Here is a 23,257-nt window from a genome sequence, read left to right on the forward strand (position 1 = left end):
ACATACCATGGTAGCATCAAGTCTAATATATTAAAAATAAAATATTGAAATGAATGGAGACCCACTTGAAATTGGCTCATGACCCACATAGTGGGTCCCAACCCACAGTTTGAGAAACACTGCGTAGATTTAAAAACAAGTCATGTTGTAATTGAACATTATGAAGGAGGTTTTCAATCAGTGTCTTCCATTGAACTCTGCAGCTCTTAAACTTGCCTTTCGTATTTTCATAGCATTGTGATGGAACTTGCTGATTTTGTTGGGAAGACACTGGATGCATATGTTAAGAATCTCTGCTCTAGCCCTTTACATTCCCATTTATATAGGTTTTGTGTATGTTCCCAAATGACTGAAATATCACAGCTTAGAGCTTTTCCCAGTAAGTAGCGCAATATTGCCTTTTGAAAATTAATGCTCAGAACTGGCCGTTCCTGTGCAGGAACAGGGAGCTAGCAGGGGAGGGGCTAGCCCCTCCCCGCTCCCAGGGCCTGTTTTGTAACACTAACAAAAAAGATACTGACATGGTCTTTTGTATGAACCTCAGACAGAGCCTCACTATGATACAGGAATTTTAACCTGACAAACCATATGATGCTGTATTTGTCACATCTTGCATTTACAGTCATCAGATGCTCCTAGAACAGCATCGTGTCACTAGTGCTAAGTACCATTCAACTGATGGTCAGGTACTAAGGTGGGAATTCGTAAATGTTGTCTTCAGGACTTTACCTTGAAAAGTTCATTATATGCTGTTCATGCATTGATTTTATTTTCCATTTTAGGGCCCTGTCTGGGCTTCCCCCTTCAAGATGTAGTAGTGACAGTGAATGCGGTGGCCACAAATTCTGATACGTCTCTGACAATGGTTTCTGCTTGTGTTTCTCGTTGCATGCAAAAGGTATGAGGGGAACCAATTAGTTTTGGCCAGGGCATTTATGCCAGGAAGTTTGTTTATTGCTGTGTAGATGGTGTTTAGTTGAAAACTCTGCCTTGATGGTAGCCTGTTAGTGAAATCTTTTGGGTGCTACCAAATGTATTCTGACATTTCTGTTCATTCATTCTTTTCTTTGTGCTAATATTGTACCTCTGGTTTGTTTACTTACCTTTGTTTTATTTTCCATAGTGCATGATTTTTTTTCTTGCCTTTACAAGCTGCCCTTGTATTGTATACTATGTTAACTTCTTGATGTTTGCACTGAAGATAATTTTGGTTTTAAGAATGTTGAAAAAAATTTTTAGGCTTTGAAGAGAGCTGATAAACAAGTGTTGGAGCCTGTGATGAACCTTGAAATCACAGTAAGCGACCATCACCTTGGTGCAGTACTTGGTGATCTTGCACAGAGGAGAGGAAGCATTCGGGAAATTCAGAGTCGCCCTGACGACAAAGTTGTGCTTGCATCAGTTCCACTAGCAGAAATGATGGTATGTGTGCAAGTTTGTGGAAACCAAAAGTATGTTAAACGTGTAGGTTCAAGTACCTCTGGACTCTGGGACATTATGTAATTCACCTACACAAAAAAGACATGCCTTTATTAGAAGTATGAAATAATTAACTGCTATAGCTGCCCCTGGTGAAATGTGGGACACAACTTTTTTGAGTGGGCTGAGACTGCTTTGGTAGAGAAGCTCCATTATAATGAAGTGAAATTCCCCTTACATTCCTCACAGCCAATCAAGAAGCTTTTCCCAAGGGAAGGGAGGTCTCTTAGGTTGAGTCTGTTGTGAACAGGACAGGATTGGTTTACGCCTCATTTTTATGCAGGACCACCTGCAACAGCAGCATGGCTCCTATCCTTACCTAACATATGAAGTTGCCTTATACAGTTGTGCATTGCTTAACAAGCTTCTTAACAGCAGACTGCATTTACAACAGGTCGGTCCTCTGCATCTTCCCCCATCAGCAGAGAGCAAGGCAGCCACGTTCCTGGGGTGTCGTGCGGGTCTCTGTGTTTGCCTGGAGTGGCCTTGCAAAGTGTGATCCTTTGAGCTGAACTTGCCCTAAACCCACCTCTTGCCTGCAGAAGTGAACAACAGCAAGAGGTCGTGTGCTGTTGTGAACACACCTCACTTCTGCCATCAGAGATCAAAGAACACACACAGCAGGACTCTCAGCAGCCAATTGGTGGTTCATTATGAATTCAGTGGTTCTGCTTCAGTGACGTTCAAAGGATCACGCTTTGCAAGGATGCTCCAGGCAAGCACAAGTTCAGTGGTTGTAAACAGAAAGACTCAAGCAGCTCCAGGAAAGTAGCAGCTGTGCTGCTGTGGTGGTAATGATTTTATCTTAGTGATAAAAACTACCTCACTGGTCCAGGCACATCCCCCCCCTTGCTTTGTATTGTGGCTCTGTAGTCTTCTTCCCAAGTAAGTCAAACTGTATAAGTTGGTCTTTTGATATGTTACTAAATATATATATCTTGGTTTTTGGCCTAGGGCTACTCAACAGTTCTGCGCTCTTTGACATCTGGCTCGGCCACATTTACTCTGGAGTTCGCAAGCTACCAAGTGATGAGCCCTCATGAACAAACTGCTCTGCTTCAGAAGAAGAGTGGTCTGGCATAGCATCAGCGATAAATGCAGATTTGCTTCTGAGATGGGACTAATAGTACAAAATAATTGGCAAGTTACACTTTGAAGATATCTGCTACTCAAGAAGTAAAACTGGAGACAGAACCACAGACTTGCTGCAAATACCTGAAAACAGAAAATGTATTTCATTCTTAAACAATTCATAATGGCATCTTTCATGCAGTGTAAAAACAGGCACCAGTGCCATGCCTGCTAACATGAGAATCCCTTCTAAAATGTCAGGTGTAACTCTCAATTTGTAGGGCACAGTCCTTGCCTTGCCATAGACTACCCAAGCCATATTGTGCTTTCACCCAGCCCTTTTTCCTTTTCACTCATGTAGACCTAGTCCTCTGCTTGGAATATGCACACCCTTTAATCACACAGTTCTGGCTTTGCCCTGCATGACCCTTTCTCCTTTCCTGTCTGCTATTCTCTTCCATGCTATGGTATATAGGTTAGCATCCTCCTGGTTAGCTTAAGTAGCAGGATGTATATGAGGGATCTGATAGACCGTGAATGCTTTCTCTTTCCACTGCTGTGCTGAGAGCTGTAGTAATTGAATAGTTTATTTTGTAGTGAAATATTTAATTATACACCAGTCAGATTTTAAAAATCAATTTCCATTTACACAAATCATTAAAAGAAGTTTATTTTGTCTAATTTGTGCAAAATTGAGTTCTAATTACTGCATTTCAAAATGAAAAATACACTCCTGTGAAAATATTGAATGTTAAACATGTAGGTTTTCTTTCCCAAAAGGCACTACTGGTCTTGTCTTCCTCCAGGTGTGAGGATCAAGTGTCTCTCATTTCATATCTGCAGAATCCAACAAACAAAGGCTCAGCTGCTATTCCGCGCCTGTGGTAGAGAGAGAACTATGATTTATACCTTTCACATAACAAGTATCCTACAAACCAGCACTTAACTAGGTTTACTGAACCACTTTGTTAAATAAGAGAGAGGTGCTTTTTGGATCCTGTTTCTAGATAAGAGTGAACACTTTGCACAACGGATGTGAAGAAGTCAAGTTGTACTTAAAAATCAAGTCTGAATTAAGACAACACCAAGAATAATGCTCTGTGGAAGTTAGAGGAGCTGTAATAGGCTCTAGTCCTTATGAGGCTATTGTGAAGTCGTGTGAATCACTATAGTTGAAACTGCTACTATGGAGCTATTACCACATGTGTAGATGGCTTATAAATCATTTGGATTTGTAGAGGTAACTGAACAGGAATTGCCTCAAGCCAAAAATGAATCGAACCCCTCCTGTGTTTCAGTCTCAACCATGAAATACTGGAGTGGCAGTGGTGGAGTTGCAAATAACAAATACTAAAGGGAACTCAATTCTCTGCTCTCACACATATAAAGAGTGGAAGCATAGAAGTTTATTTTACCCTTTTGCATACAGAAGTGAACTCCCTAGAACAGTGGTTTTCAAACTCTTCTGGAGCGTTTGAGCCACTGTAAGTGCTTGGGGGGGGGGAAGGCAGCAGGAGCAGGGGGAAGGCAGCAGCACTATCCCCAGGATCACACTGCTCAGGGGGCTGCAGGGGCTTGGGTGCACTTACCCAAGTCTCCTGCAGCCTCCCCAGGGTGCGGGAAGCCTGGTGCAAACCTTTGGCAGGGCTCCCCACAGCAGTGAATGTAAAAGCGGAGCGATCGCGCCCCACCTCTGCTAAAGCGGAAGTGGCGCTCGATCGCTCCACTTTCACTGCTGTGGGGAGCCCTGCCAAAGGTTCGCACCAGGCTCCCCGCACCCTGGGGAGGCTGCAGGAGGCTTGGGTAAGTGCACCCAAGCTCCTGCAGCCCCCTGAGCAGTGCGATCCTGGGGATCGCACCGCTGCCTCCAGGCTGCCCCACGCCTTAAGGGGGCAGAGGCCAGGACCCACAGGCTGGGGGCGTCACGATGCCCCAGTTTGACAAGCCCTGCCTTAGAATTAAGTGTGCTTGGGATCACTGTGATATCAAAACATATATAAAACAAAGTTAGTTACTGCACCAAAAATGTTGATGGAAGACAATAGTACTGCAGCAAGACTAAAGAATGTTTAGTGACTGTTAGCACAATCCTATGCATGTCAACTCAGAAGTAAGCCCCACTGTTTCAATGAGGTTTATTGCATTACCTCTATTTCTTACCTAAGCATGCGACAACGATGTTGAGTAAGCCTGGCATAAGCATCATCAACGTCTGTCACATTTTCGCTGCTCCAGAGTCTTTCACCAACAGCACTTGCCCGAGGCCTGTTTAATATACAAATTTTAAAAAAATGAATTTACTGTTTCCATTGCAATTAAACTACATTTTGAAGTGCCAAACAAATTAAAAAATTAGATTAAGTCTACACCCTCTCTCCTAAAACTGAATCCACTACCCTCTAAACATAGACAAGCCAGTTGGAAGAATGTGATATCCAGCATTAAGACATGTCACATTATTTCAATTATGTATTACATAGAAAATGCATATTTGATGTCCATATCACAGAGAAACATTGTTCTGCCCAGAAAATACAAACCTTTGCCCTCTGAAAAGTTCTGGGCATTTAGAGCTTGAGTAATCTTGCTTCATGTTCTTACATATGCACACAAAGGGGCAAAGAGAATCCATAATTTTACAATTGTCCCTTAATGTAGATATACAGGCGCAACCTATTTATCAATGGATTCTTTATCTTTGGATTTGTCTCAACTCAAATGGGGTGGGGGGGACTGAAAGTCGGACACACCTTTGCCTCCTTTGCCCTTTGCTGGTGTCAGGCAGCCCAAAACACTGCAAAAAGGCTCCGCCTTAAACAGGCAGGGAAATAGCCATGGAAGAGGTTCCCCTTGCGAAGGAACAGTAAGACTCCTGGAGTCCCTGAGCCAACCAAGGCAGAAGAGGGGAAGGGGGGGAACCTCTGTAGCCAGAGCACATGCAACAAGGTGGAGCGCACTCGCACTCTCTCTCTCCTTTTCTCACACACATACAGGGGCAGGTGCCTGGGTAGCAACAGAGGGGATTGCTTTAAAAGACCCAGGGAGTGTTTCCAAATTCCCCCCCCCTTCAGACTGAGATGGTGCAGGTTCTGTAGGTTCTGTAGGTTCTCTGTGCTCCAGCCTACAGAAACAAAACAGCCCAGCAAGCAAGTCTTCCCAGCAAGCCAAAGCATGAGATTTAGGCTACAATCCAATCCACACTTTCCTGGGAGTAAGCCCAACTGACTACAATGGGGCTTACTTCTGAGTTGAAATGCATAGGACTGGACTTGTGAAAGCAGTGGTGACAGTTGGCAATGGGGAGGCTGAGTACGGAGGGGAGGGAATTGATAACAGCTGCCTTAGTTTCCTTCCAGCCCCAAGTGTCAGGCTGCAGGGTATTTGCGTAACTCTATGGAATTTAGCACAACTCGTTTTTTCTTAATCGAGATGGGTCACAGCACGGAAGTCACACACATAAACAGGTTCCGCTTGTTTGTTCTGTAGCAGATAATGATGTAGGTTGCATGATCGGAGGTCTTGGAGTATTTTCCACCCTCTGAAGGGTCTATTTAGTTGCATACCTCTGCTTTGTTACAGAAACTATTAAATGATTATGGTTGTCAGGAAATTACCAGCCTTTTCCTGAGTCACAGAAGGTGACTGAAATGCTGGTAGAAGCACATGTACTCTTGTGCTCCCCATGTCCTCCCCATGTCTTATTCCTTATTCCCTTATTCCTCCCCATGTCTTCTGACTTTGCTTTAACCTGTATACAATGCAGTCTCCACAAGGGATGAGGAAATGTACCAATCCAGGTTGTATTTGCAACTACCAAAGCTCTGTTTTGGGGTATTAGGACACACTAGAAAATTATTTTCAAACCTGGAGAAAGGTTTTGTTGGTATTGAGACCAGACATCAGTTCTGATAAGATTATATCAGGACCATTAGCATTTGTGATGAAGAAGTAACAGCCATACCAGAGTCTTGGTGTCAGGTTTGTTGCATCCACATATTCTCCCCAGAGACAGGCCTCTCCACCAAGTACCCGCTCTTTTTGTGATTTATATCCTGCATTTAAGGACAAGAAAAAAGTTTTGTTCACCTAATACTTCAAAACACAGGTCTGATATAAGAACAGTTTTACAGTTTCAGCTAGGTAAAACTGTTAGGATTGAGTTGTGCAGAACAAAATTAGTATTACAGGTGAAGCCTGTTTATCTGTGGATTTTTCATCTGTGGATCTGGCTTAACGTGGGTCCCCAGATCCACACTGAGCCAGACTCAGCTCCACCTGAGCCTTCCAAAAGGAAACCAGAGCTGCACTTTGGTCCCCTCTGGAGGGTTTTCTGAAGCCTGTAGAGGTAGTGCGCATCTGTCCACAGCCTCTGCGGGCTTCCGAACAGCCCAGAGAGGTGAAAAAACACAACTTCCAGTTTCCAGAGGGCCTCAGAATGCCTTATATGGCAAAGTCACTTCCAGTTCCCCTCAGGAAACGAAGTGGTGTTTTTTCACCTCTTCAGTCAGATGTGTGCTGCCGCTGCAGGTTTCAGAAACTCCTCCAGACGGGACTGGAACAAGAAAGGGGCTGATAATCACATATTTGATTATCCACGATGTTTGGTATCAGCGAGGAGTCTAAGAACAGAGCCCTGTGGATACCCAAGTCCCACTTGTACTACTTTGCAACTCTGCTGAATTTTTAACTAACTGCAGATCTTATCAAAAAAAGTTGAGTGTTTTATCTCACTGTAAACAGATTCCCCTGGGGGCTGGGGATAAGAATAGGCCCTCAGTTTGGCTGTACTTGTCGTAAGAGGCGACTAAACAGCCACTGGGTAGATGGGACTCATTAGCCTGGGAAGGCAGCTCATCTGAGAGAAGGAAAACTCTGATCGCAAACCTCCACTGCCTTGTGGCTACATCCAGTTAAGGAAAAGGCTTCAGGAGTCAACCTCGAGGCAAAATCTGGAGCCAGAGTCCCCGAGGCAGTTCATGGCTGAACACAGTCACGTTCTGGCAACTCCTGCAACGCCGCTGGAACCAACCGTATTGGCCTCTGCCTTTCCATTGGACCATTTCAGCGACGTGGAGAGGGGGGATTTGCTGCATGGGTAACAGCCTATCCTCCATACCTACTTTACCCAGGCTTTGCGCACTGGAGAGGACACTGTTCCAGAACCACCATTCAGAGCGCGATACCAGAGTCTTCCGAGACTGAAGGATGCCAACAACAAACAGATTAGGCCAGCATCTTCCTTCGCTATTAACCAGAGAAGTAATTTGGGTGACAGGAGTTTGTAGCTGGGTGAACAGGAATACAAGCTATCCAATCAATTTTATTTTGGCAGGTCACACTAGCAAAGCCAAGTAACTATCCACTGGAACTGATGGGGCTTAAATATGATAACTATGGTAGAGGTGTTTGTTTCCAGTGAGTAAGATTCAGCCTAAGCCCTATAGCTTTAGGTTGCAATCCTAACCCCTTATGTCAGAGCTTTCCAGTACTGGCATAGCGGTGCCAATGGGCCATGTGCTGCATCCTGCAGTTCGGTGTCACTCACAGAGGCCTCCTCAAAGTAAGAGAATATATGTTCCCTCACCTCTGAGATGCATTGCCCTTAATAACACTGTTTTCAAATACCTCTAACTGGGTTACACCCGTATAATATAGCAAGTATAAAACTTCAACAAACCAGAGAAGCTTAGTGGTTCAACTGAGTAGTATTTCCTCCAGTCTTGGCCATAACTAATGTAGTCAAGGTACCAAGGTGCTGCTAGGATTGCCTGATGTCCTTCTTTTGTGATTTTACTTAGTTCTTCATTATAGTCCCCTCCTATCCACACTTCAACTGTTGTATCTGGCTGTAGCTGAAAAAAAAAATGGAAACAGAGTTTTAGATTGAATGTGGATGATTCTTCTTGAGCAGCCACAAGCATTCTCACAGAGCTCAAGAGTGTCTCATTTATCTCCCCAACAGCATATGCACTGTGTGATGCAGGTTCCTCAAGCTTCACAATTCAAGTAATTTGCATTGTGCAGAGGTGAGGTTGAGAAGGATAAGAAAAGGGTGTACAGACTTCTCATTACCTAGGCAAGCAAGTGGAAAGACGTGACTGGGTATGATTGCCTTACTTCATGTTTGGTACCTCTGAAATTCATAAGATGAACACACTACAGTGGGCCCTCCGAATACGCTGGTCCCACAGTTATGGATTTAATCAACTGTGAATAGCTCAAGCTATCCGATGTAATGCGACACACAGCGCATGGACTGGCAGGAGGGAGACTGAGAAGATGCCACGTGCCTGCCCTCCAACTGGGCAAGCACCCAACTGCTCCTGAATCCATTTCAATGGGGGTGCAAGAAGAAGCTGAAAACAGTCTTGCCACCCCCACCATCTTACTGAAATCCCTTCCTGAGGAAGCCATGTTGGTGGCCAAACTGCAGACAGATCTGCCTAGCTCCATACACTTGCTGTTGGAAAAGGCATCCAGAGCAAGGGGCTGCTTTCCCAAGCACCATAATAGCCCAAGGATCCCATCTCTCTGCTGCAGCAAAGCGCTTTGTCAGTGTTCCCCATTCCCCACTCTGCAACTCCAGGCATATTCTGGCATAACAGAGAGGCAATTGTGCTGGAATTTGCAAGGCAGTGAAGCACTCTCAGCTGGCAAAATCTTGATCCCTTCTTCCAACAGATTCTCAGCACATGGCATAGTAAGTGTTTCTATAAATAGCATGCTGGTTCTTGATTTTATATAAGGGATTTGAGCTTCCATGGATTTTGGTATCTGTGTGGGGTCCCGGAACCAATCCCCCGCGGATACGGAGGGCCAACTGTATAGGTGAAAGACCCATGGAAGCTGTATAAAACTGCTCCTTGGTTGTTGCAGGGAAGAGAGAGCAATCTCTCAGACCTTACCTTCACTCCATTATCAAAGACTTCCTGCCAGACTATGGATTTCTTTTTAAGAGAAGTCACCAGGTCCAGCACTCTAGTACAAAGATATAATTGTGACAAATACATCATATGCTTCCATCACCTGTAAAGGACAATGAATGCAGAAAACCACTATAGGTCGAGCCTTGGTATCAGCAGGGGATCCATTCTCTGAGCCCCCACGGATACCAAAAACCACAGTTTCAGCCCCTTTAAGCAGAACTCCAATAGTCTCCAGAGGGCTTTCTGAAGCCCACAGAGGCCATGCGCATCTGCCTGCGGCCTGTGCAGACTTAAGAACGGCCATTTCGGCAAAAATACCCTATAACTTCTGGTTTCCCTTAGAAGGCATAAAAATATCACTTCCAGTTTCCTGAGGGAAACTGGGTTGCCTTTTTTTTTTTTACTGAAACGGCCATTCTGAAGCCCATAGAGGTCATGGGCAGATGCGCACAGCCTCTGCAGGCTTCAGAACACTGCCCTACAGAGATGACCAGAGCATAGCTCTGGTTGCCTCCGGAGGGCTCAGGCTGCACCAAGTCTGGCTCAATGTGGGTCCAAGAGACTCGTGTTGAGCCAATTCATGGATATGGAATCTGCAGATATGGAGGTCCCCATTTGTATTTTTTTAAGCAGCATTTTTAAAGATGGTTATGCAAGTAATGGAACCACTTGCTGAGCAGCTTCAGAATTCAGTGTTCATGCAGAAGAAGCAGGAGATTGAGCCAAGGGAATAATTTCAGGACCTGCTTCTCATCTCATTTCACATACATCTTATGTGTCTGTGAGATACAGAAGTCTTGGATGCCACACTACTTCAGAAAACAAATGACCAACTATTGCCTTGAGCCAAAAATGCACCATTTCTGTAAATCAGCTTGATTCTTTTAATAGACATGCACACGGGCCTCGTTTGGATGAGTGAGGATAGAAGGACAACAGTTCTGAAAGGCAGGGCAGCCTCATCATTGTGGTGATCGAAAAAGAAATGACCCAGTCAGACAGTCGACTGAATTAAACAACCTAGTGGGAAGCTGAGAAAATTCAACTTCCAAAGCAACTAATACATTCTCCTTCCTGCACAACTTCTCCCTTGCTTCTCCCTTACTCAGATCTGCCTTCCAAACGCCATGCTGCTTGGTGCCAAGTTCAAAATATTGTATTAAGACTAAAGCACGCAAATTTTAACACTATTTTAAAAAACACCTTTTTTTAGGGGAGTGGAATATATTTGCTAATTCAGCTTGTCTACTATTCAGTTTACTCTTCTTGAAGAATGTAGCCACAAACGAGCAAACTTAACAATTTGAGTCAGTTGAAAATGTACCTATTTCGGTAACAGATTGTGACATTCCGTTTTAGTCTGAACTCTGAACGCCGAGTTCAGTGCTCAGCTCCGAAGTCTGAGTCTGAACGCTGAACTCTGGCATAGTACTGCAAAGATGTGAGTAACAAGCTTGTAAAATGTCATGTTACAAGGTATGTTCTCAGTTCTCTCTAGAACAGTGGTTCTCACACATTTAGCACCAGGACACACTTTTTAGAATGAGAATCTGTCAGGACCCAACGGAAGTGATGTTATGACCAGAAGTGACATAATTGAGCAGGAAAATTTGTAACAATCCTAGGCTGCAATCCTCCCCACACTTACCCAGGAGTAAGTCCCATTGACTATCATTGTTAAAAGAATATACATACTAGCTTGCTAAAAGTACAGGTCTGTAACTTTTCCCCAAATGCAGTCACATATTATTGTAGCCTCAAGTCTAATATATTAAAAATAAAATATTGAAATGAATGGGAACCCACCTGAAACTGGTTCACGACCCACCTAGTGGGTCCCAACCCACAGTTTGAGAGACACTGCTTGAGAAGCATATACTGCTGACAACTGAATAGGGGCAACCTGTAGGGTGTGGCAAGTAAGGAGTCGCCTTGGGCATCCACAAACATAGAGGAAAGGCAGGTAAAAATCAATTAACACAGCAATCCTATCTCACCCCCAAGCCAGCTCCAGTCCCTTGCACTGGCTCCCAAGTGTTGCAAATATGCCATAAAAGACATTCACAGATACTTGGGAGCAGGTTGAACCTGTTCATGGATGTGCCCTGACTAGCTAGACCTGAAACCAGCTCCGGAGAAGGTGAGTTTGTGCCTTGAAGTTTGTGCTTGAAGCCGCTCTGTTCTCCCCGGGGACGGGGGTTAGGATCCAGCATAACTGCCGGGTCCCAGCCCCGCCCCTGGCTCCCCACGTGCCTGCCCCCGGGGCCACCCATCTGCTGCCCTCCCCTGCCCAGAAACACCTCCCTCACGCCTCTTCCACACACCCCACGCCTACCTTCGCTGCTTGTGTCAGCGCAGGTGCACTGACACAAGTGGCAGCTTCCTCCCACGGAGGTGCAAACATGCTTTATGGCACGTTTGTGACCCTCCTGGGGCACTTAAGCCAGCCTAAGTGACGGTTAGGATTGCGCCCTTAGTTGCACTCCAGCCCGTACATACCCTGCGTTGGATGCAGTACAGGCAACTCATCCTGCCTGTTCTAGCCCAAGTTAAGATTCAACGTGTAGTTGGTCTGTGGAACTCCTTGCCACAGCATGTGGTGATGGCATCTGGCCTAGATGCCTTTAAAAGGGGATTGGACAAGTTTCTGGAGGAAAAATCCATTATGGGTTACAAGCCATAATGGGTACGTGCAACCTCCTGATTTTAGAAATGGGCTATGTCAGATGCAAGGGAGGGCACCAGGATGCAGGTATCTTGTTGTCTTGTGTGCTCCCTGGGGCATTTGGTGGGCCGCTGTGAGATACAGGAAGCTGGACTACATGGGCCTATGGCCTGATCCAGCGGGGCTCTTCTTTTGTTCTTATGCACTCTAAATAATTAGAACATAGTAAGGCAGCTCACTTGAAAGATAAAGACTCACTTCTGAATATAGTAACCCTCCAGTTTAGCGTAAGTGAACAGGAGCCCTTGTTTCTTCATGAACTCTGTCACATCAGGGTTGGACCGCCTATACAAGAAAAAGAAGCATAACTATGTTTCTTTCCAAACTGTACAGCATGCCAGAAATCAACTCATGCCATGGTACCAAGTAGTTCCTCATGTTCTCTATATAGACCAATGCACTATACTGGGCCAGCTGGGATCCCAGAATCCTCCCAGGTACCCTTTTGCTCAACCCTGGGAACCAGCACCACAGAAGGCTCAGGCTGGAATATGGTCCCAAAGCTGCAACAACCAGACTTTCTACACCAAGATGATGAAGGTTTAGGAGGGGAACTCTTCTAAAGAATGGCTCACCCATTTGCTATCAGAAAGGACTAAACAGTCCATCAGTGGAGTGCTGAGTCCCTTGCGATCTGTTCTGAAACCTCCCATGGAAACTGAAATCCATGGATACCGGAGTCTACCGCAGATACTGGGGTCCACTTTGAAAGCATTGTGATGCATTCTGGGGCTACCCTAGAAGGAGTCAGGAACTTCAGTGCAATCCAGAAGTAGGTTTTTCAAGTCTAAAAATAGTGCTGGAAGCTGGAAACCGCACAGTTTGACCACACAAAGGTAGAAAAAGGCACTTAGACTTTTTTTTTTTTTAAAAAAAAAAGCTTTTAAAGTGGACTCCGGTATCCGCAGGCATCCATGGGCATCTGCGGTGAGTTAAACCCATGGATCCTGAAGTTGCACTGTATTCCCAAGAATGCTCAGGGTACCATTCAGTCAAAGTGGAGAAAGTACAATGGACAGGCTACACAGGACTATAAACATGTTGTGTTGAGCCCAGCATGTCTACAGAACCGTTTTTGTTTTGTAACAAAGAAGCTGCAGGGGATCAAGATCTGCAATCAGGATCAAGGCTGTGGCAAGGGAAATGCGTTAATGCCTTCCACGTCATGGATTCAATCTATATCAGGCTCCTCAAGCTCCTGTTTACCAATTCACTGTGAACAGGGAGGGTCAAACAGCATGTTTCAGAAGGCACATCTCATTTGGCTTCAAGTCCCACTTAGTTGCCTTATTCTTTAAATGTCTATTTGCATACTGGCAAAGATTCTTCCTGGAGACCTCAGCCCCAATCTAGTTAAGGAAATCTATAGTTAAGATGGAAAAAACATACTCAAGCAGGGTTTCTAAGCCCCTCTCTTCCAAAAGAAACCTCCCACCTTGTCCAACAAACCACCAAGTCAGGGCCAAACTAGACAACATGTAGATTCCTTCAAAATAGTACCTGGAGGACAACTGTAATGGAACCACCTTTAAAAAAAACCCTTGACCCTCCCCCCACAGGGAGGACATATACCATGAACCTGATACAAATCAGGGCTCTGTGAAGGTTCTCTTTGGACAGACATCTCTGTATTATCTGGTTTGGCCCTCAAGCCAACAAAGCCTCTGATGTAGTGCAAACTGCTACCCAGTCAGTCCAACAAAATACCACCACATCAGAAACTGTACTGATGTTGACCTATGTTACAATTTGCTTCATCACACTGTACAAGCTGAAATAGGGGTGTACCTAGAGGTTATATTGGGATCTCAGTATTTAATCTTTATGCATGTTAGTTTAACAGAAATAATTAAAAGATTAAAATTTAATTTTTTAATTAATTGATCAATTTTAACCAAGAGGGATGTGTCAATGGTAACATTTTCTATTAAAGTGGAGTACAGTAAGTTCCAGAAAATCTCAGTAGTTTTTTTAACACACTGTTGTTTGTTATGGATTGGTTCTAGCTCTGGGTGTGCAATATTGACTGACGGTGCTTGGATAGTTAAGTTGATAATATTAATTTTCATATCAAGCAGTTTTATGGGGAATTCTCATACATGCACATTTTAGATCAATCCCTTCTCATAGCTTCAAATGGTTCAAAATGTCTATTTTATTTCTTTTCATTCACCCCTGACCAGATGGATTTCAAATTACTAGGTGATTGAATTTGAAAATGTCATACTGTACCAACAACTGAAGTCCACCTCATCACCCCCTAAGTGGATGTAGTCATCAGGAAACACTGTGCCAATCTCCTTGAATAATTTAGCCATGAAATCGTAAGTTGTATTCAATATGGGGTTTATAGGTCCATAAGAACCATTCGGACGATCTTTGTCATAGCACGGTGTGAGAATATCTTTTTGTCCTTAAATGAAAACAACAAAACACACACACAAGATATCCTCAGAAGATGCCGGTCATTTCACACAAGACAAATTGCATTCCCTATGTCTTAAACACAATTCCCAGACTACATTACAAACCTTTTTCCAAGGTGGTCAAGGGTACAAACCATGTTTTTCAAGCCCTTTTAAACACGTAGAAAGCAAGGTGAATCAAACTGCTACAGATTTCAGATCTGCAAACTGTGACTCACAAGAGGCTTCAACATGCTTGACGCAATGAGTCATTTTATGGTACTGACCAACGTCCTTAGTTCACTATTCAAGGCTACCGAAGCGCAGTTTCCATCTCTCTGTGTTTCTGGGATCTGAAATTTTAATCACTGGCAGAAACACTGGCTATGCTGCTTCACACTGGTAACCTTTCAGTACCTCAGTAGCATGAAATGTGATACGGAGCCAACAAGGCAAGAGTGTTAAAGGATAAGGGTGGCAATCTATGCAGCCCCACTGTGTGAGTGAGCCCCACTGAAATCAAGGGAACTTCTCAGTAAATATGCATAGGACTGTGAAGAGTTATTAACAACATGAAGCCAAAAAAAAAAAAAAAAAACATAAAAAGGGGATCAATAACTGAGTTCTAGAGCAGATTCACTGCAAACATTAAACATGTTTCAAGGCTACATTCCTCTCCTTTTCAGGAGAAATATAATCCTAAATCAAACAAACCAGAAACAGTTCAGTTGTTCCACATAACCACAAACGCTACTTCGAACTACAGTATGTATACTTGAACTGCTGTGGATTTAAATAACACTTCTTAATAAATGAGAATTTGCACTCAATCACTTTCGCTGGCTTCATATTTGGTGCAACTTTTTCACTGGCTAGTTCATTATTACTAGCTACAGAGTGTCATCCTTCTGCAGGGCACTTTGCAAAAGAGGGGGAACAGGTCCCTGCCTCAAGGAGTTCACAATCTAGACACAGGCAGAAGAAGGGAAATGGAGGTGGGGCAATTATTTCGAGTACTTGGGTTTCACTATATAAGGATGTAGGGATTAAAGGACCATTTCTTACAGCCAAAAGAACAATACATGACTTACCTTTCCCCCAAGATTGCGTATGCCCTGGAGTATCAAACTCAGGGATGACTCTAATCCCTCGTAACCGAGCATATTCTATCACCAGACGGACATCACTGGGGGTGTAAACATGATTGTATGAATAGGCTCCCTATAAAAAAAAAAAAAGGTCAACATTTGACACTCGTATGACAGGAAAATGTCAACAAGTGCGAACTGTGGATGGAGTCTGAATGCAGATTTATATCACACCCATTATGGACTGCTATATTATTTGTTAAGCTTATTTCAAAAGCCTCCCTGCAGGCTTGGAAATTCAGCACAAGCTAACAGTGCTCATCTCGAAACTCTCAGGTGCCAACAAACATGACTGACAGCCTGTGTTTGGCTTCCTGGTTTCCAAGTTCTGCAGGCCTGGAGGAGGGAAACCAGGTACCCTTAATCAGCTTGCAGGCTTGCAGACACTACTGGAAATAAAGTTGCAAGTGATATAACTCAAGTGTTACTGTTCCAAGTCATGAAAATATGGTTGCACAGCAGCCTTATGCCTGGAAATCCCAAAGCATGTGAGCACTGTTCCTTCAAAGCTGCCTGGCTGCACAGCTCAAACTCCACTGAAGTTGAACTCACGCATGTTAGAGACTGGCATTCCCAGAAATCCAGTGGTGACATTTGCGGTCATTGCCATGTATCACGAAATGCTGAGGAGCTGCCGCACAGCAAGTGAAGGCATTAACACAGCAGCAGCAGGGACCCCTTAGTGAGACTATTGTTTGTGAAGCCCCTCTCTCAATCCCTTCAAATACCTCCTCAAAACAAATCTTTGCCATAACCTTTCACATAACCTTTCACTTTGCCATAACCTCTGCAGAAGGGCGAGGGGCCTCTGGGGAACCAAGTGCCTCGGGAACAAAGTGCCAGGTGAGGCACAGCGAGTTTAGCTTCTGTGCAAGGAGAAGGCAAGTGGACCTCTGAGATTTGGAGAAGGAACGGGAAGACTCCCTGAGTTGTGAAGAGTAGAGGAGGAAGAGAAGGAGAAGGTAAGTGTACTCTTTCTAACTCTTTGTCTTCTAACCTTAAATCAACCTTAAATCTACATTGAAATTTAGCTTTACCTTTAGTTTAGCTTTACCTAAACTTTACCTAAGTTAGCACCTAATCTAACCAGAGGGAGAGAGTCTAAAATCCAGCAAGTTGGGGCACAGGAGCTAGGTGAGGGCAATAAAAATAAATATGTGTGTACTCTGAGCAGGAGCAGAGTCTTACTCGTGAGTAAGGGTCCAAGGTACAGTCACTTTTATTTACGGGAAAACTAAATAAAACATAGGATCTAGGTGAGAGAAATAAATAAATAAATAGATAAATAAATAAATAAAGGCGCACACTTAATAAAAGCAGGAGCTATAATTTAGATAGGGAGCTAGAGCCCAAACTAAACAAAGAAGATTGTAATAGGGGAGAAAGCACATTTGGTGTCTATTTTATAAACAGGGCAAAACAGGATTTAAACCTTAGTGTGTAAGTTCTGCCAAGCCCCCAAACTCTTAAACCAGTGCAGTTTAAACTCAAATAAAAAGCAGCTTGAGGTTAAAAACAGTCCAGCCTAAGAAAACTGAATTAGGAGGGTAAGCACCTAGGAAGGGCCCGTCCCCAGCCAGCCAGGGCAACTTAGCATAGGCATTGTCCTTTGGGAGTTGATAAGAGCCCCATTCGGCAAATCCAAGTACCCCATTCAGGAGCCTGCAGAGTAGATTAAGCCCATCAGCAGGCTTTTGTCTTCCCGATCTTTTGTAATCTCACCTGGGAAGACCAGCCCCCTTTCAATCAGCAACAGGGAAGAGGGAGGAGGAGCCAGCTAGGGGTATAAAGCTAGTGCCTGCCACTGCGTGAGCCTCTCTGCATAAGGGCGCATGGCCTCTGGGGAACCCAGTGCCTCGGGAACAAAGTGCCAGGTGAGGCACAGCAAGTTTAGCCTCTGTGCGAGTTCAGCAGCAGGGTGAGGAGGCCAGGGCCCCAGACACTGCCCTTTCTCTTCCCTTGTAAAGAGGGCTGCTAACCAGTGTAGGGTTTTAAGTACCCCTAAACAAACAAAAAAAACCCATGCAGTCAGATAGCCAGCAGCAGGGTGGGGGCTATCCAGTGTTTTGCATTGAGTGCCACATGTATGACTGTATGCCTCTGGGACATAAGTCATGGGTGTGTCCTCGGTGCAAGGAGCTCCAGGGACTCAGGGAACGCGTCCGCTCCCTTGAAGCCTTAGTGGCCGACCTGGAGAAGCAGAGGCAGGCAGAGAAGGACCATGGGGAGACTTCCGGGAACAATCAGGCTTCGTCCCAACCTCAGGCGTGCAACTCCTCAGCTGCCTGGGTGGGAAGTCTCCGGGCTGGAGGACGTCATCCTGGAGAGGAGGGAAACAATCCCCTAGGGGGGACCCCTTCTCCAGGGGACGGGTCTGTATCCGAACGCATACAGGGTACTCCTCGGCGGGAGGAGGGTCGGCGGCTTCTTGTAGTGGGGGACTTGGATGCCTTTAAAAGGGGATTGGACAAGTTTCTGGAGGAAAAATCCATTATGGGTTACAAGCCATGATGTGTATGTGCAACCTCGTCATTTTAGAAATGGGCTATGTCAGAATGCCAGATGCAAGGGAGGGCACCAGCATGCAGGTCTCTTGTTATCTGGTGTGCTCCCTGGGGCATTTGGTGGGCCGCTGTGAGATACAGGAAGCTGGACTAGATGGGCCTATGGCCTGACCCAGTGGGGCTATTCTTATGTTCTTATTACCCCTTCATCCCTTCAGCATTACCCCTCATCCCTTTGCCCTACCACAACTAACTACGTGCACATGAAATAATCACAGATTCTACTCTTCTTCTGTCATCTCCCTTATATCACTCTATAGTTTGCAAGACCCTCAGGGCAGGGACTTAGTAAAACACTAGACACTCTGATGGCAATGTAACAATAATTCCAACCTTAGCCTACATCTGCCTATCTTACAAAGTTGATGGGGAAAAACAAAGGAACACTGGCGAAAAGCCTGGATAATTTAAACTAGTTTGCCACTGTAGAAAACAGGATACTGGACAAGACAGACCTTTGGTCAGAGCCAGCAGGTCTCTTCTTATGAACTTAAATAAAAAGGGTTTTACTGAAGAAAATGTAGAGGCTTCAGAAAAATCAGGTACACCCTAGAGCAGTGGTTCCTAAAGTCCTACTCAGACCTTGGGAATCCTGTTAGTACTTACAGGGGAGGGAGCAGGGAGAGGGAAGGGGGCAGCAACACAATCAGGACAATCAAGCTGCTGCTGGGGACAGAAGAGTTGTATAAACTGACCTGAAGGTCTCTAAGGCTCTCTAGAGGGTCTGGGGAGCCTGCACTCCCTCTGCAGTCTTCCCAGCAGCTCCAATCTGCTGATAAAAAGAAAGAAAACTATTTCTCCCCAGACCCTCCAGGCAGCCTTAGTGACCCTTAGTGAGAAAACTCTTCTCTCCCTGGTGGCAGCACTACGACTGTCCCTATCACATTGCTGCTGATTTCTGGACCATTCCCCTTAAAGGCCTGAGACAGGGCCGCAATCATGACCGCATTTCTGTGGTTGTAGGAGTTCCCTCACCACTATGGGGAGGGATCTTACAGATCATCTTCTAAGTTATAAAAGGTGTGCCTAGGGTGGTGCTGCAACAGTCTGATCTACTCGGGAGGAGGAGGAGGAAGAGGTATCACGATAGTGCCTTGCACTTGCTCCTTCCCTGCAGCTGTTCATCAAATGTTGCAACAGTGAAAAGGCTGGTAATCACCACAAGCTCCCACACCATTTTGACTCACCTTGGCACTCAGTTCAGGAAAAGCGACACTCTGGTAAGGAAAGGAGGGATCGTCGACAATGTGCCAGTGAAAGACATTGAATTTGTTGAAAGCCATGGCGTCCTACAACAGGGAAGGCAAGATGCCAGCTTGTTGAGACCTTCCAAATCACAAGGACGTTTTTCAAGAGGGATATTTGTCTACTGAACAAGGTCCAAGTTTAGTTGGAATGTTCTGCATTGCTCAGGGTCAAAATGTACAGTGACTTCTGTTTCACTAGCTGTTCCTGGTTCATTTACATTGACAGCCCAATCCTAACTAAATTCCCCTGGGCCGATGTAGCAGTGCCAGCGGGTCTTGCGCTGTGTCCCATGGGGGGATTTTGCAGTCTGGAGGTCTCCTTGAAGTAAGGGCACATTCATCCACTTGCTCTGGGGAAAGCACCAGCCAGCACAATGGGCTTACTTGGATCAGTGACCGCAAAATCACTGGCACTAGTCCAAGTTGATCTATTTTGGCAGAACAGGTCCAGGAATGGGATAAGATATGGTGTGCGCCGGTGCCACAATCCTGCACCCTTCCCAGATCTGATCAGGGTGTTCTACTGAATACTATCCCATAAAATTCAGAATCTGGAAAAGACACTGGAAGAAGGTTTCTGAGTACTTTGCCTCATGATTGGTTTAAGCTGCAAAGTCTGGAAAAAAGCTTCTCGTTAAGCCATTTCTGCCCCAAATCGCATATATGCAACAGGAATCAAATAGGTACACCTGTGGAATGGGCAGAAATGGGTTAAAAAGCCCATCATGGTGCCAGAACCAGAAAGACAAAGTGTGCATGCTCTCTCTCTCTCTCTCTCTCTCTCTCTCTGATAGTACACAAAGAGCTGTCCAAGTGCTCATGATCAACCAGCAAAGAAGAGTTCCCAGCTCCACACAGGAAAAGCCACATCTTCCAAAACTAGAAGGGCTCATTTTCTGTCTCTTACAGGAATTCCTATATTGCTGCTTCTGCAAGTTGAATGTTCCCTTCAACACTCTGCCTGTAGTAATACATTACGCTAGAACAGGGGTGTCAAACTTGTTTCATACAGCGGGCCAAAATGCATTTATGATGCCTACTGAGTGCCGGAAGCGATGTCATTAGGCAGGAAGAGATGTCATTAAACAGGTCATAACAGAAATGAGCACTTTTTTCTCACTTAGGAACATATTAGCTGTAAATGACAGTAGAGAAAATACATAAAACTTGATCATATTTCAAGATATAGCAGAGCCCAGTTATCATGCAAGGTGCCCTTTCAGCACAACACCTCAGCACTGCTCAGCAGTGGAGAGCCCAAGGGCCAGATAAAAAGCCTCCAAGGGCCAAATCTGGCCCCTGGGCCTTATGATTGACATCCCTGAGCTAGAATGTTTGCTGCTCTTTCTGGGGGTGGGGTGGGGGTGGAGAGAGAAACCAACACCAAACTTATATTTTTATCAGAACATTTCAGTTTTTACATCCTGATTCTGAAGGAAACATAACATACAAAATGAGCTTTTGCTGAGTCAGGCTATTGGTCCATCTAGGTCAGCATTGACTACATGAACTGGCAGTGGTTCTCCAGGGCTCCAGAAAGGGGCCTTTCCAGACCCACCTGGAGATGCTAGAGAATGAGCCTCAGACTTTATGCAAGCCCTAAAACCAGCCTATTGTACAATATATAAACCAGGTATCATTTCCTGCTCAACTACAGGTTAGCCACAGAAAGGAAATAGCTCAGTGTGCTTATGAAACTACTTCTGGCATAACCACCAATGGAAACTAAATCACACTCTAGTTGACAACCAGAGTTTTACATATCATATAAATAGCAGCTTTTAGGTCACTGACAATATCTGCTAAGTAGCTCAAGTGTTTTTAACACTAATTTGTCCTCACTAAGGAAGTGAGCAACTGCAATGACACTGACTACAACAATAACTACAGAAAGTGTGTGTGTGGGGGGGCACCTAACTTGACTGCCAACTTACCAAATTGGTTAGGATAGTCTTCAAAGACAAAAAATGCCTTGATGTATCAAGTAGGATCCCTCGATGGGCAAATCTTGGAAAGTCAGTGATGTCTGAATTATTGATAAAGAACTATTTAAAACAAAAAAGAGGAAGATTACGCCTCACAAGTGGTCAAAACAACTTCAGTGAGATGATGATAAACAACGCACAGGAAAAATAAGTGCATCCAAATACAGGTATGCCCCCATATCTGCGGGGGTTCTGTTCCAAAACCCCCTGTGGTTAAGTGAAATCACAGATATGAACAAACACCTCCCCCCCACCCTCTGGAGCTGAAGGCAGCTCTGCTCCCCTCACAATCAAAGGGTCCTCTGAGCCCAGACTGAGCCTGACAGTGAAAAAAGTCCCTTCTGGTTTCCTCTGTGAAACTGGAAGTGATGTCTTTAATACCTTATAAGGCTTCCCTGGGCCTCCCAATGCCTTATAAGGCATTAAAAACTTCATTTCCGGTTTCATGGAGGAAACTGGAAGTGACTTTTTTCACTGTTAAGCTCTGAGGATCCTCTGGAGGCAAGGCCTCCCTGTACAACAACACCTGTATTAAATTCAGGTTGTAGAAATATTTACAGATACTTTCAAGATGAGGCATCACTTATAGTAAATTAGCCTGTCGTAATTCATTCTTCCAATATTTGGCATGTGTCCATCCCATGCCACATGGCCAAGGTGAGAAACATGTTTGTTCAAAAGTAATTGAACTCATCTTAACCCAAATGTTAAAAACAGAAGTTGACAAAAACTAGGAGACCAAGTTTTGTGGTCTGCAGTGCACCTGCAGCCACTTGAGCAGCACGTGTACTTGGCCAGAAAATGCATCCAGAATTGCATCAGGAAGAGCATAAGAAGCCCATGCAAATTCTGCAGTATTATTTAGGTGGCAGCCTGCAAATAGTTCTTTGAAGCAACCTCACAACACAGGACAGCCGAATCTAAACTTGAAGAAGACCTTAACAGCAGCTGGTAGTGGCAGCCAACTTCACTATGGAGAAGAATACTCACAGTTCCATAGTCATCTTCATACACTAACTGGCTAAATGTTTCCAAACCTGGAAGTCAAGCAGATGGAACCATAATCCGTAACTGGCAAAGGAAGAACTTTTGTCGTGTCATGCAAGAACATTAATGTCTTGAGTTTCCTCTCCCTAAGATCCTGTACCTTACCCAAAACAGGGAGAAGCATGTGCCCCATGTAGGGCCTAGGAGAGGGGGGTAAAGGGGGTAATAAGTACCCAGGCCCAGGGTCAAAAGGGGGGCCCAGAAGCCAAAGGAAATTTCCTGGGATCTGACATTTTCCTGTCTACTCCAACTTGTTACCCGTACGGGATGTTGGGGACACTACTATGACTGGGGATGCTGGGGACACTACTGATGCCACATGGGTGGGTAGACCTGGGCTCTAAAGACTTTTCCAGCTGTCTCTGCCCTCCCCTCACCCTGCTTCATCTCTCCCTGCCCTATTTTGCTCACAGAATCACCACCCTCCCCTGCTGTTTTACCCCTCCTTTGGAAAGGGGCCCCAAAAGAAACTTTGTACCCCTTGATAAAATTCCTCTCAGAGGCCTGCCCCATGTAAGGAGATGTATGGCTGGTCCCAACATAAGGAAGTACACATAAGCACAAAGTATATGTGTATCTCTTTGCTTGGATAAGACTTAGGAGAACAGGATGAGGCAGTGCAAGTCAGTCATGCTTCCTTGAAACATAGGAAGTAGGCAA

General features: G+C 44.8%; 2 protein-coding genes across 2 annotated transcripts in view; one reads left to right on the top strand and one right to left on the bottom strand.

The window, feature by feature from the left end:
* The window catches only part of GFM2 (GTP dependent ribosome recycling factor mitochondrial 2), a 26,276-nt gene extending 22,723 nt beyond the window's left edge, over positions 1–3,553 (top strand). Inside the window, exons 18-20 of the mRNA XM_066613900.1 lie at positions 783–898; positions 1,240–1,422; positions 2,434–3,553. Coding sequence (XP_066469997.1) covers positions 783–898; positions 1,240–1,422; positions 2,434–2,562 — 428 coding nt within the window. The 3' untranslated portion in view covers positions 2,563–3,553. The remainder of the gene's footprint in view (positions 1–782; positions 899–1,239; positions 1,423–2,433) is intronic.
* Positions 3,205–21,583, bottom strand: HEXB (hexosaminidase subunit beta). The gene is made up of 10 exons (XM_066613901.1): positions 21,500–21,583; positions 19,506–19,607; positions 15,698–15,827; positions 14,434–14,614; positions 12,400–12,486; positions 9,456–9,528; positions 8,228–8,402; positions 6,512–6,602; positions 4,711–4,815; positions 3,205–3,429 (listed from the first exon to the last, which is right to left on the bottom strand). The coding sequence occupies exons 2-10, from the start codon at positions 19,599–19,601 to the stop codon at positions 3,366–3,368; spliced, it is 1,002 nt and encodes a 333-aa protein (XP_066469998.1). The 5' UTR covers positions 19,602–19,607; positions 21,500–21,583; the 3' UTR covers positions 3,205–3,365.
* Positions 21,584–23,257: the final 1,674 nt, after the last annotated feature.

This window comes from Tiliqua scincoides, chromosome 2 (assembly GCF_035046505.1).
Source record: "Tiliqua scincoides isolate rTilSci1 chromosome 2, rTilSci1.hap2, whole genome shotgun sequence".
Classification (NCBI taxonomy): domain Eukaryota; kingdom Metazoa; phylum Chordata; class Lepidosauria; order Squamata; family Scincidae; genus Tiliqua; species Tiliqua scincoides.